The 13,865-nt window shown below is 46.2% G+C and overlaps 1 protein-coding gene across 1 annotated transcript in view; it reads left to right on the top strand.

Annotated features, from left to right (window-relative positions):
* Positions 1-13,865, top strand: part of CNTNAP2 (contactin associated protein 2) — a 2,010,562-nt gene that overhangs the window by 1,880,789 nt on the left and 115,908 nt on the right. The window contains exon 21 of the mRNA XM_084788077.1: positions 9,175-9,268. Coding sequence (XP_084644203.1) covers positions 9,175-9,268 — 94 coding nt within the window. The remainder of the gene's footprint in view (positions 1-9,174; positions 9,269-13,865) is intronic.

The following is a 13,865-nucleotide window of genomic DNA, read 5'->3' as shown; positions in this document are numbered from 1 at the left end:
CCAGTGCCAAAGGCTCCACTGGCTCTCACTCCTTCTGAAGTTCTGTTACAGGTGAACGGGTTTCTAATCCTGGTTCTTCTCCTTAAGTATTTCTCTAAGTCTGCAGGACTCGGGAAGAACTTAGGCTCAAGCCAAGTCTAGACAGAAGACAGTCCAGGTACTCATTGGATGTGCCTCCAGGTCATCCTTGAGCCTGGCAGGGTGGCCATACAGATGACTACCCTGTATGGCCTAATAGCTGGTCAGAGTTGCTCATACTGGACCCACAGTGAAGGACATGGGGGAACTCAGCGAGGTTGTTCCAGGAGCTGGTTCTGTTGAGCTCAAGGTTCTCACGGCAGCGAAGGGTACCCCAAGGCATGAAGATACCGAGCCGTAGGAGAGTCAGCTCGCTGTGTTGTTGTCTTCAGGGCAGACCAGGCTTCCTCACTCCAACCTGATGGCCTTGGCAGTCTTACAGAGCGTCAGTCGGCTGAGTCATTCATATAACACTCTTCAAAGGACGGACTGAGGTACCCATGGCTACACACACACACACACACACACACACACACACACACACACACGAGCACACACAAGCACATCAACATGGTTCAGCCGATGATTCTTTTAATAACACTCATGTGAGCAGCCATTAAATTACAAGCCCATTTCCCATGGATCAGAGATTGACAGATAAGGCTGCAGAAAAAGAAAAAGACCGAGGAGACTAGAGGTCTGGTGGTAACTCAAGGGCTCCGCCACCAACAACCATTTCCTCTCTGCCTGCTCAAGCCATGGATCAACAATTAACAAGCGTGCGTGGTACCGTGAATAGGCGGTGTGTTCCTTGTCTCACGAAGCCATGCTCTCCAGGGGCCACACACTGTGACAGATGGTAGATTCACGGGTCACCCCACAAGTTCTCTTCTGTTCCCATTAATTGTCATCCTGTGTCTTCTCCGTTAATGAGGACAGGTTGGTTCTGGAGTCAGAAGGTGGTGGAAAAGCAAGGGTAGATTCACCCTTAACACTGGGGACAAGTCTTGCTCTTTTCTATTTTCCCTTGTGGATGCTCTAGCCTGTCAACATCCATGGGCCTATGCAGATCTCTGTCTGGGAGTCCTGGGATCCAAAGACCTGAAATAATGGGGTGGACCACAGCCTAATGCTATGGACAATCTGGCTTCAGTTTTCCGTGTACTTTTGCACACAAATGTAACAAGGAAAGCAATGGTCCAAGGAAGGTTGTTTGAGTTCAGAAAAAGATGATGAGAAAAACATGTAGATAAATGCCAGTAAGCACATAATAAAAAAATTTTTTTCTTTGGTTTTTCAAGACAGGGTTTTCTCTTGTAGTCCTAGCTGTCCTGGACTCGCTTTGTAAACCAGGCTGGCCTCAAATGCAGAGATCCACCTGCCTCTACCTTCAGAGTGCTGAGATTAAAGGCATGTGCCACCATGCCAGCCACATAATAAATATCAACAGAGCAGCCCTTTCCCAGAACTTTCTCAGGACAGATCAACTTATACACAATTAATTGCCAGGCACATACTATAGATTATATCTGAGAAAGCACAAAAGCAAGGCCATAGCCAGACTCAGGGTACACTGGCCAGAGTAGATTCTGTAGCTATGATTTGACATCGAACAAGAATAAATGTGTCTTATGAATTGAATGTAAATGTTGTCACAGGGGACACAAAAGCATGTCTAAGAAAAACCCAAGGAACAAAATGCACCTGAGGTAAAAGGCCCTCTGCCTGTTTCCTTTTTTTTTCTTTTCTTTTTTTTTTAATATTTATTTATTATGTATACAATGCTCTCCCTGCATGTACATCTGCAGGCCAGAAGAGGGCATCAGATCACATTATAGATGGCTGAGAGCCACCATGTGGTTGCCGGGAATTGAACTCAGGACCTCAGGAAGAGCAGCTGGTGCTCAGAACCACTGAGCCATCTCTCCAGCCACCCCCGACCCCTTCTGCCTTTTTCCATGGAGCCTCTAAGGCATTGTTCACCATGGCTTCTTCTGGCCATGTTCCCACACCAGGGCCTGTGAACGCCCCTGCCCCCGCCCCCAACCGCTGGCCTTCAGTAGACTGCAGATTAAAACGGGAGAGGAAGGGATAGTAGTCTTCACTCTGCAGACACTGTTCTAGGCTTTGGAAGGATGGGCAGGTGCATAGAATGTGAGCTGATGAGGACCCGCTCTGTCCCTGCTGCCCCTGTGTTCAGTCTTTAGGTTCAATTTGGACTCAACAGCCCTCGTTAAGGTGGTATGTTCTTGCTGGGGATGCAGCTCAGGTGGTAGAGTGCTTGCCTAGCATGCATGAAGCTTTGGGTTTTAGCCCCCAGAGCTCCCATAATCCAGGTGAGGTTGCACAGCCCTCGAAAGATAAAGGCAGGTGTCATCTTCGATTACATAGCACGTTCAAGGCCAACCTGAGATACATATATATATATATATATATATGTATATATATATATATGTGTGTGTGTGTGTGTTATGTATATATACATGTATATGTATGTGTGAATATATATATACCCTGTCTCAACTAAACTAAAAAGTGAATGAACAAATGGATAATTGTATGAGCGGGTAGATAGTATGGTCTACATTCCATATCTCTGATTTAATTCTAAGCATTCCTTAAGATCAGGCAACAGGAAAGGGCCAAGAATCTCAGACGTTATTAATAGCCCCTTATGGCAGAGGCAGGGCCTGCAGCAGAACTGTGGCCCAGCATCTCGGGAGAGGGGGCCAGGAATAGTTCATGATCTATCTAGGTTTTTCCTCTCTGTGCCTCCCCTAGCTTCTCTGTTCCATCCCTCAAACAAAAACAGGCTGACGAAATCCCTTCAAACTCTGCCAATGCAAACTGGCTTTTAAAAAAATGGAAATGAGCTGAAATTGTGCACCAATACCTGCAAGGGCATTAGAGTTTTACACGCCTGTACAACACGGGCCCCAGCCAGCATCAGTATGCTTTCAGTGGCTTAATGGTAAATGTTGAACAAATTAGTGTCCCCTTAAGGTTGTCCTGGGGCACATGGAGTCACAGTCTTTAATTTTAATGAGACTCTATTACACAATCTCTTATCGCCTCTTAACTGCCAGGAAAATGACCACCAGCTTAATGTTCAGCAAAATAGCTCACTTGGACCTCAAAGAAATTACCTTGAAATTATTACACTTAACCGTGGCAAATGCACCCGGGGTTCGTTTGAGAAGAGGCGGCCACCTGGCAATGCCAGCAAAATGAGACGTCATTTCCTTGGGCTTTTCAGATTTAGCTTTTTCTGACTTTATCTGATTTGATGCATATTCTCTTCGGGATGTAAATATTTTAAATGCAGGTGATACTGAGTCCCTTTCCGGATTGACAGGGCCAGGCAGCTTCAGTTGAGGAGACTGTGCCAGTGCCGGCTAGTTTTATGTCGATTTGACACAGGCTAGAGTCATTTGGGAAGAGGCAACCCCAAACAGATTGGTCTGTGTACAAGCCTGTGGGACATTTTCTTGATTGGTGTGGGAGGGGCCAGCTTACTGTGGGCAGTGCCATCCCTGGGCGAATGGTCTTGGTCCCATAAGGATGCAGGACAAGCAAGCCTCAAGGAGCACACCAGTCAGCAGCTTGCCTCCATGGCCTCTCCGGGAGCTCCCGCTTCCGGTTCCTGCCCTGCTGGAACTCTCCTGTCCTGATGACGAACTCTGATACAGACATGTAAGCTGAAATAAGCTCTTTCCTCCCCAGGTTGCTTATGGTCATGGTATTTTACCACAGCACTAGAAACCTAGAAACCTTAGCCAAGGCTGTGCCTACGGCTGCTCGGGCTGCCTCTGTCGTCAGACGTTGCTGGCTAAGAAGGCCAACCCCATCCCACTTGGCAACACTGGACTTTTTAAAAGTAGTACCGGGATAGTAAAAAAAAAAAAACCACTATTTCATATCTTTTAAGTAAAATCATATACGAAGAGCTTAGCACAAAGCCGTGGGCACCACAATTGCTCAACACCTGCTCCTTTGTTCAGAACCACAGCACTCCATTCCCAGGAAGGACCTCTAGAATCAGGTTTCCTACCAGACAAAACAAAGTTGGCCACACCTTGCCAAGTAAAGGCACAACAGTCTGAGGTGAAACAAGAGACAGAACTCGCGTGGCCAGCTAAGCACCCGTCTAAACATAGGTAGGAACTCTGATAAAGAGAGAGCGAGTATAAGATACAGAACCGGAAGCTGAGAAAGATGTCCCAGGGAGGACAGACATAGAGGGTTTCCAAACGCTGAGCACTAGTGGAAAAGCTTCCTTGAGACCTTAAGGATCTCCACGTGGGCCTGGGGGAGTATACTGCCCCGGACAGAGTCCTTTCAAGACACATTGCTTGGGGGAAGGGAACGTTTGCTCAGGTTTGGGGTTGCACGGAGTCTTTTAGGCTCTCGTATCAGCTTCATACTACCCTGTAACAACACACAGAACAACACAAAGTTAAGGACTTAAAGCCTCAGCCTTGCCATCTGTAGGTAGTCTGGCATTCCTGTGAATGGCTGAGGCCAAAGGCTCAAAAGCGCCACCTCCTGGACGAATGCATTCCTGCATCCTACGTCTGGTGGGAGCTGTACTTAACTTCTGAATGCCACAGTGGCCTGTTGCTTCCCCACGTCTGACAGGAAAACCAGTTCCCTTCCCCTGTTCAGCTTCCGGAAGCTGCCTCGTTCCTGCGCTCTTCCCCACATCATTCCTGCTGCTTGCTTTAATGGCACAGTGCCTTCTCTTCCTTCTGACCCTCCTGTGATTCCATGAGGTCTGTGTGGATAATTCAAAATAATCTTCCCCACCCTTTACCCACGTGAGGACGATCCCTTTTGCTGTGTTGATGTCAGCAGACCTAGGCAGTGGGTGTCTCTGCGGCCACCATTCCCTCTGCCACATCTCTGTCCTGGAGTAATTCCAGAGAGGTCTCTGCCACCCTGCCAGGGCCATGGAGAAACCTGGTGTGACACTGCTCCACTGAGAAGTTCTCCATGCTTGGCTGAGGCCGCCACAGCCTTGTGGCAAATCATCAGCTGTCCTCCTGGAAGCTGCTTTCCCCCTTTCTCTGGCCTGCCACAACAACTCCGTTTTAGCACAAGTCTCCAGCTTCCTTCGCAGCCGCAGCCATGAAGCCGACAGGAGAGTGAGAGCAGAGAGGGCAGGAGAGCAGGAGTGTGAGTGAAGCAAGGGGATTCTCGCCCCTGCTGAGGGGGGAGAAAGGTGGAGGTCTCTTCTCTTCTTGCATCCCTTCTGCTGGTGTTCTTTATTAAAGAATTTCCTCCTGCCTTCTAGCTTAACCCCGCGACAGCTAAAGGCCACCATTTGCCATATTTTAACTGTTATAAAGACACACTACCTGAGCAGTGCCCTTAGACTTGTGTCCCATTTTGTTGGTTTTGTTTTGTTTTGTTTTTCTTTTCTTTGAGACAGACTCTCACACTGTAATCCAGGCTGGTCTTGCACTCGCCGTGTATCATAAGCTGACCCCAAACTCTCAGCAATCCTCTGCTTCCCTTTTCCATGTTCTAGGACTCTAGGAATAAGCCAACATGCCCAGCCAGATTTTTTTAAATTATTAATTTGTTAATGAGTTAAGACTGGATTTGTTTTTATTATACCATTAGAGCCATGGTTCTAAACTCTCCTAACGCTGTGACCCTTTAATACAGCTCTTCACGTTGTGGTGACCCCCCCCCCCCAACCACAAAACTATTTTGTTGCTACTGTTTTGAATGTAAATATTCTGTTTTGAATAGTTTGCTACTGTTATGAATGTAAATATCTGATGCAGGGTAACTGATATGTGACCTCAAAGGGGTCGTGACCCACAGGTTAAGAACTGCTGCCTTAGATAAATCAAAGTGTAGCCAGGTTACCATTTAGTTACTTGACCGAAAACTTTTGAGGGGGCGTTATTATATTTCAAAGCAGAAACAAAATGTTGACTTTAGTACTTTTCTCCAAGCTGCTGGCTTCATGGATACTGGTGATACGTGAGGTGTTTTCTTTGGCCTTCTACAAGTACTATAAAATGACACTCCTGAAAGTCAGGTCCATCTAGTCGGAACCCACAGAAATAGAAGAGAAGAAAGAGAAGGCTCCTGTGCGGGCAGGACTTGTCTGACTTCACTTCTGTGACCATAACTCCCAAGAGGAGCATCATCAAATGTCAACATGATTCTCTGAGCACCTGCCAAGTGCTGGGAACACTATAGGGCCTAAAGACCCATATTTTTCTTCTCTTTCTGTGTATGGGGGTACCTCTGTGTGTGCATGCACATGCATGTGCAGGGCAGAGATTAGCATTAGGTGTGTTCACTGCAGGGCTCCTCCTGTGTCTGTTTGGTGCTGGGGTTGCAAGCAGCCATCACTACATAGTACTGGGCATCCTCCTGTTTGTGTGGCAGGTGCTTATTGACTGAGCCACCTGCCCAGACCCTCAACACTAAAATTTGATATTTTTAGAAGCTAGACTTGCTCTAAAAAGCATACATATAAAGGTTGATATAGTGTATTATATCCATAAAATACAATGCCATTTATTCAGAAACTGACAAATGAATCAATTATAATACAATTACAATTGTATTATAATACAAATACAATTACAATAGAGAAAAAGTTTGTAATACATTGTCAAGTTAAAGTGGGGGGGGGGGGGACAGGGAAGCCGGGATGGAGAGATGGCTCAGTGGTTAAGATCACTGACTGTTCTTCCAGAAGGCCTAGGTTCAATTCCTGGCACCCACATGCCAGATCACAATCCTCTGTAACTTCAGCCCCAGTGGATCTGATGCCCTCTTCTGACCTCTGTGGGCACTGAGCATGGTACACAGTCATAATGCAGGCAAAACACCCATACACGTAAAATAAAATAGTATTAGTTGGTCTCTACTCATTTTAAACAAACAAAATAGTATAATTAGTATTAATTCATCACAGCGTGACTTTTTTCTGAACATCTACATTCTTATTTTTCTGTGATAGATGTATATTGTTTTATTTATTTTAAGTTCATTAGCAAAATATATTACATTATAAGGAAAATTTAGTGTCCCCAGCAAGCCCACCCTGTGCATATTAAGTTAAAAGAATGATTTTTTTTTAAATCCTGGCTTTAAAAAAATGTATTATGTATTTATTAGTAGAGTGTTAACCTTGGTGCTTTACAGATAGTGATTTTAACAAAAGGATGCTGCAATTTCCTGTGTATACCATCAGAGGGCGCCAAAGCAGGCTGCAGATATTTAACAGCAGAAATGAGCTTGATCCCAAGGCATTTCTACTAGACTTAAAATAGGTACACACACACTTACTCCATATACATATACATGCACGTGTGTGAGTACATATATGTATGTCTGTGCCAGCGTGTGTATGTGTGTGTTTAATAAGAATTTGCCAACGATACATTTTAGTACATTTTTTCAATGTAGAAAAAAAAATTTGACCCTGAAGTTCAGATTCTCAAAAATTCCAGAGAAGTGTAGGCTCTTTAATACCTAACCCTGACTGGCCAAGGATCCCTAAGTTGCAATGAAGGCTCCAGACAAGCAGTAATAGGGAGTGTTCACGGGAGTGGCTGGTTGGCAACCGACTGTGCCTGTTTCCAGTGCAGTGCGAACTCTTCACACAGGTTGCTGCGTCTCTGCTTCCTCCTCACACTCCACAGGGGTTCCCACACGGAGGCCAACCCTGCCTCCTTATGACCCACACCGGTCGCCGCCGCCCTAAGCGGCCTGTCTGAGCGGCTACCCTGAGTGGAACTGTCTTCTAAAGAAGGTGTGTGTCGGGTTCAGTGTCCCCCATTACTAGGAGTCACCTCTAGGGTCACCCCCATACAGTCCAAGGAGTCTACACTGTCCTAGGTTTCCACATTGTCCCCCAAATGCCCCTGATTCCAACCATCTCTCCCAGTGTGCGCGCTCTCTCTCTCTCTTGCGCTCTCTCTCTTGCGCTCTCTCTCTCTCTCTCTTGCGCTCTCTCTCTTGCGCTCTCTCTCTCTTGCTCTCTCTCGCTCTCACTCTCTCTTGCTCTCTCTCTCTCTCTCTCTCTCTCTCTCTCTCTCTCTCTCTCTCTCTCTCGCTCTCTCTCTCTCCCTCCCTCCCTCTCTCTCCTTCTCTCCCTCTCTCCCTCTCCCCCATTCTGTCTCCCCCTCCCCCTCCCCCCCTCCCTCCTCCCTCCTACTGAATTGCCTTGTCCAACCTTGATATAAGGGTTTATGCCTAGCCGTATTGTAACTTGTTCTGTCGTTACCTCTGGAAGGCCTACTCTTTTCTGAAAGGAGATGGAGGAAGTAGATCTGGGGGTGAGTGGAGGTGTGGGGTTGGGGGGGGGGACTAGGAGGAGTGAAGGGAGGGGAAACTGCGATTGGAATTTAATGTATAAGAGAAGAATTTCAAATATGAGTGTGTCACAGAAAAGCTCTAAGAGCTCACGCCTGGGGAAGCACAAGGAGACCGTAACTGTCTTTAGAAGACAGAGGCGAGAATAAGGTGCCATGTGGGAGCATGTGACATGCCATGGCCTTCGAAGCTGTGACTCCATTGCTTGCACTTGGACACGGGGAGTGTAACCAGTAATGTGCATTACTCCATCAGTCACTTTTGGGGACTTTCCTTTCTTCCACATGGGAAGAACAAATTCTGCCAGAGGACATGTACAGGTTAAACCACCCCCACTCCTACCCCCAGCCTCTAGGGATGCTGACTATGGCAGAAAAATTCATGTCCTTGTCAACCACAGGAAGGCCATGTTAAACTACAGTGTGGGGTGCGGGTGGGGTGCCTCTGGGTGTCAGCATTCCTCTGGGGGGAGATAGCATCCAAAGGTGGAATAAACAGTCCAGTGAGAGAATCCCCCCCCCTTTAAAACATAGTTATACAGCCCAGTCCAACTCAGAGGTCAGCTCTGAAGATCAAATCAAGCAGGTTTTACTCCACGGAAGTGAAGGCAGCCAGCCAGTCACTGGGCTCAGAAAGGGTCTGCGCTCACCAAACTGTTTGCGAAGGAAGAGATGGCCTTCCCTTTCCCCAGGCTGGACTTTAGATGTTGTGCTGTTGAAGTAGTTTCTAGAAATGAGGTCTCAAAGAGGGACCCCATCAGTCTTGGGATGGCGCCATATTCTAACAGTGTGCCTCACATTCTTCCTGCAGCTGGACCATTACCCTGCGGTGGGCTACCATCTACCCAGCTCCTCCGACACGCTCCTCAATTCTCCCAAGTCGCTCTTCCTTGGAAAAGTTATAGGTAAGCCTTTGGTTCCTCAAAAACGAGCTGAGATACGCCCGGCACAGTCCTACGCTAGATGGTCTGAGTTTGCTGCTAGATCTCTCTCAGTAAGACCAACCCTCAGCATCTCAGACCAGGAAACCCAGGCAGTGGTTGACAGTGGCTGGTGGGAGTGTTATGCAATCCTCTTCGGGGTATTGCTGGTGCGATACACGGAGGCTGCTAATTACACCTTTGATGTGCACTCTGATTAACACAGGGGGCATCTCAGGCAGTGTCTGAAATGGGACCAGCATTATATGACGTGTAGTATAAAGTAAGATGCAGTTAGCAACTCCCAGCTTCCATGCGTAAAATTTGCCCTTTGATGTATAAAAGGCCTGTGCCTACGCACAACTGTGACTCTAGTGTCATTTGCATATTAGAAGGCCGTCAGGCAGAGGGTGGAATTTATAATCACCTTTGTCGTTCTCTTCTGTGTAAGAAATGGGAGCTATCTGGGAGAAAAGGCAGGTGCTATTGTTCACGAATATTTTTGGTGTTTCACATGAAGACAACTGTGCGGGCTGGTTTTGTGTGTCAAACAAGCTGAGGTCACCAGAGGGAAAGTAGCTTCAGTTGAGGAACCGCCTTCGTGAGCTCCAGATGTAAGGCGTTCTTCTCATTTAGTGATCAATGGGAGAAGGCCCCGCCCACTGTGGGTGGTGCCATCCCTGGTGGTCCTGGGTTCTCTAAGAAAGCAGGCTGAGCAAGCCACTGAGAGCAAGCCAGTAAGCAGCACTCCTTCGTGGCCTCTACATCAGCTCCTGACTCCAGGTCCCTGCCCCATCTGAGTTCCTGTCCTGACTTCCTTCAATGATGAACAGCAATGGGGAAATGAGAGCTGAATAAATCCTTTCCTCCCCAACTCGCTTTTTGGTCCTGATGCTTCATCTCATCCATAGGAAGCCTAGCGAGGACACCAACTCAATTTCTCTTTACTGTGAGAATGTCTGTCGTGAAGTAGATGTCAGTGTCAGCACGAAGCCCAGCCCACACCTCAAAGGGGAGAAGAGACCACTTGTCCTGAGCCCCATAGGGATGAGCCTGGCCAGGGAACATGCTTCAGATCACACCCAAAGAATGTGCTCCGATATGGAAACAATCAAATGAGCCTTTAAACCACAGGGCATGTCATAAATCAAAGCACTTTTCAGACACATGGGTGGGACATCAAGTCGACAGGTCACAGCAAGGTGGGAGAATTCTGCTAGGTGTTGTCTGGTGATAGTATTAGCTTTGGGGTTGGTGGAAGACAGTGCTCTGTGAAGGCGTTCCGAACTTCTACCTGAGTGAAAGTGCGCTAGGTGGGCAATCAGTAATTAGTAGGAAGACTGGAGATAAGAGCCCAGATAACTTGGTTCTGGGTCTGCAGCATTCCAGCTGTTCACCATCACAAAGTTCTCATCAGCCCATCAGCCTTTCAAGTATTTGACGTAGATATGGCTTTTTTTTTCTGGGCACTTTGGTTCACAGGGGTATCATACAGACTGGGGTAGAGGTCACTCTGTCCAGAGGGCACTGGCAATGATATTTCACCAGATCACTTTGCCCATTGTACAGTATGCCAATTTGTGAAGACACGGGTTTTTCCGAAACTGAATTTACTTACAAGGCAGCCAGACATGAGCCCATATGCAACTCCTCAAGATAAGGTTTGGGGGTTTTCATGAGGGTGTTCTGAGGTGTGAGGGGATGTGGCCAGAGGTAAAGAGAGGTGAAGTGATCTGTAGCCTGCAGATGTACAATCTGTCTTCATAGCTCTTCATGGAATACATGTTCCAAAAATGGCCCTGATAGTGTGATCTGTGTGTGGAGTGTGGGGTCTTGTGATGTCAGAGGTTGCCTATCAATCACTTATGCAGACCCAAAAACACAGGGCTTCAAGCAGTTTAAGCTAAACAAGGATATCTGGAAAACACAACCTAATCTGTCTTCACCAAGGTAACCTACTGTTAATCCCAAAGATGGGAGGAGAAAGACCACTGTCCCAAATCATTATAGCCAAATTAATTAAACCAAGCAATTAATTAGGCAAGGTTTTTTATTCATACACACAAGCTGCCTCTCCCTAAGGTGGGGTTAGAGTGGTCCATAAGGGGGAGGAGGGTCTAGAGGTTAGCATTGGATGTGAGGGAGACACAGTTTTTATAGCTCAGTGATGGGGGTTTCCAAATGGGGGGGGTTTAATGGGCAAAATAGGCGTGGTTACAGGAACAGAAGACAAGAAGGTGGTCAAAACAAGGTAGTCATAGCAACCTTTTGAAAAAAAGGTAAGGTTGCAAGAGGTCATTACAACTTTATGAAACAAAGATATCATAGCAAGATGGCCGTAAGTTAGTCATAACAACAGATGCTCATAACAGCAGCTGACCATAATAACCTTTGAAGCAAAGGCATGGTTGCTATTTCCGGAAGCATGTAGTGCATACCATTTGTAGCTCACACTTCAGGTGGGGTCTAGCCCAGTCCTTGAGAAACAGAGGTTTAATCATAAACAGGAAATGAGCCTAATTGTATTTATTTATAAATGGCTTTTAAAACTAAGATGGAGGCAGGCTGGTTCATCACTACCATGCCTTTGATGAGCAGCGTAGAGTCAACCCAGCAGGGTCTCTCGCTTTATTATTTACTTAATGAGACTCCTCAAAACTACTGGGTAAGCTGAGAACAAAAGGCTGGAGGCTTCTTGGAGTTTCCTAATTCTAAAGGAAAAGACTTCACTCGAAAGGATCAATAGCTCATGTCTCTTACAGGTGAAAAGAATTGGTTAGTTTCATTACGGAGACTTGGTTCCATCAATCAGAGTCCTAGTTAAAATATGGCTACATGGTCACAGAATATGAGGGACAGACAGGAGACTGAACCTGTAATGAAAATAATAATGAACCTTGGCATAGAATCTCAACTTTCAGAGACTCCATTTTAAGCACTTCAGCGGTATTTGACCTTCATCACACTTCTGGGTGGCGTTGAGATTATTATCTGTCTCCCTTCGTAGATGACAAAAAACAGGCACAAATATGTAAAGTAGCTGCCCACGGCCACCTGGCTGACAAGTAGCAGCTCTGACCTTGAAGCCAGGCAGCAGACCTGAAGACAGCTCCTGACTACTGTCCTGTTGTCTCTGGGACAGATGACACGGAAATAAAGAGGAGAAAGACAGCGAGAGCTGATGGGGAAATGCAAGGCTAAGGTTAGACCAACAGGCGCTGAGGTTTCTATAATGTGCCAGAAAGTGGCGAAGACCTTTCTTTAGAACCAGGAACATATCCGTCCTGTTGCTCAGTGAGACAGGCCACCCGGCCAGTATAAAGAACCCAAGAGGGAAAGGCCGCATACTCTGAGTCAGTAGATAGGGTGATTGATAGCAAAGATGGAAATGGAACAAGATGAGGAGTGCAATCTATTGCCTGTCAGGCCTTAGACTTTTGTACAACATGAACAAATAATTAAATAACTGCTCTTGAACCCCTTGTTCCTAAACATGCTGTCGCTATGCCAAATATGGGTCTAAGTACATTGTCCTTGGTGGTGGTTTCTAGTAGTTTTGGGGGGGGCTTTTTTTGCACAATTTTATGAAATAAGAATAGAAGACAAATTATGTGCCATAAGCATGTTCTGTACATGAACATGATGAGTAAATGTCACAGCAATAAAATGAAACAGGAGCTGTGATTATTGTCCCCTCTTACACATGAGACTGGGGGCTTCTCATCCGATGTGTGGGTAAGTGGTTCTGAAGTCACACCACCCTGAACGTGCCCTGTCTCATTTGAAGTGGACCCATCAGAAATTGGCTCTCCTCCTCACTGATCAGTGAATCCCTGTAGATCAAAACAGGAGCGACACAGAAGGAATGAATGTTGAACTCGTGAAAGATCATACAAAAAGAATCAGAAAAAATACCTTTGATGTAGCATATGGTGACATAGCGTGCAGTGACATACAGGAATGTCATCACAGAGATGGCACTGCAATTCTCATCTGCCTTGCAGACTTGTCCTTTGTTGAGGGTTTTTTGTTTTTGCTTGCTTGCTTGCTTTGCTTTGCTTTGTTTTAATCAGAGATATGGTAATAATGAACTAGAAAGTATGCAGGCCTAGGAATCAGGCAGAGCTAGACAGACTTGAATTCAGGCCTGTCTGTGACAAAAATCTCATTCTTCTTGTTCTAGTACTTTGTAGCTTTAACCTCTCAGAGTCAGAAAATTCTCGAATGCACCATGGAAAACTCAAATGTCTGCTTCTAGGTTGTTAGGTCCCTGAGGATAAAGATTGCGGACATTTTTTTAAAAACTGATTTATCAATAGTATCCAGCCAAACATATAAAAAATGCTTTAAAAATGCTTTAAAGAATGAATGAATTACCCTTTTAATATTAATCTGGCAACTCCTGGGAGAGGGGTTGATACACAAATGCTTGATACACAAATAATCAAAGTATTGCCACTATTGCATGCCAGCTGTGTGCCAGCCACCTTGTCCTCTGATGTGTGTATAGCACTCTCTCTATGCCCCCTGACACCACTGCAGCCTCACCAGCCCCACTCACTAGATACAATGCCCCCCCCTT

The sequence above is a fragment of the Acomys minous genome, assembly GCF_964271855.1.
Source record: "Acomys minous genome assembly, chromosome: 6".
Classification (NCBI taxonomy): Eukaryota; Metazoa; Chordata; class Mammalia; order Rodentia; family Muridae; genus Acomys; species Acomys minous.
This window is presented reverse-complemented; position numbering and strand designations above follow the sequence as displayed.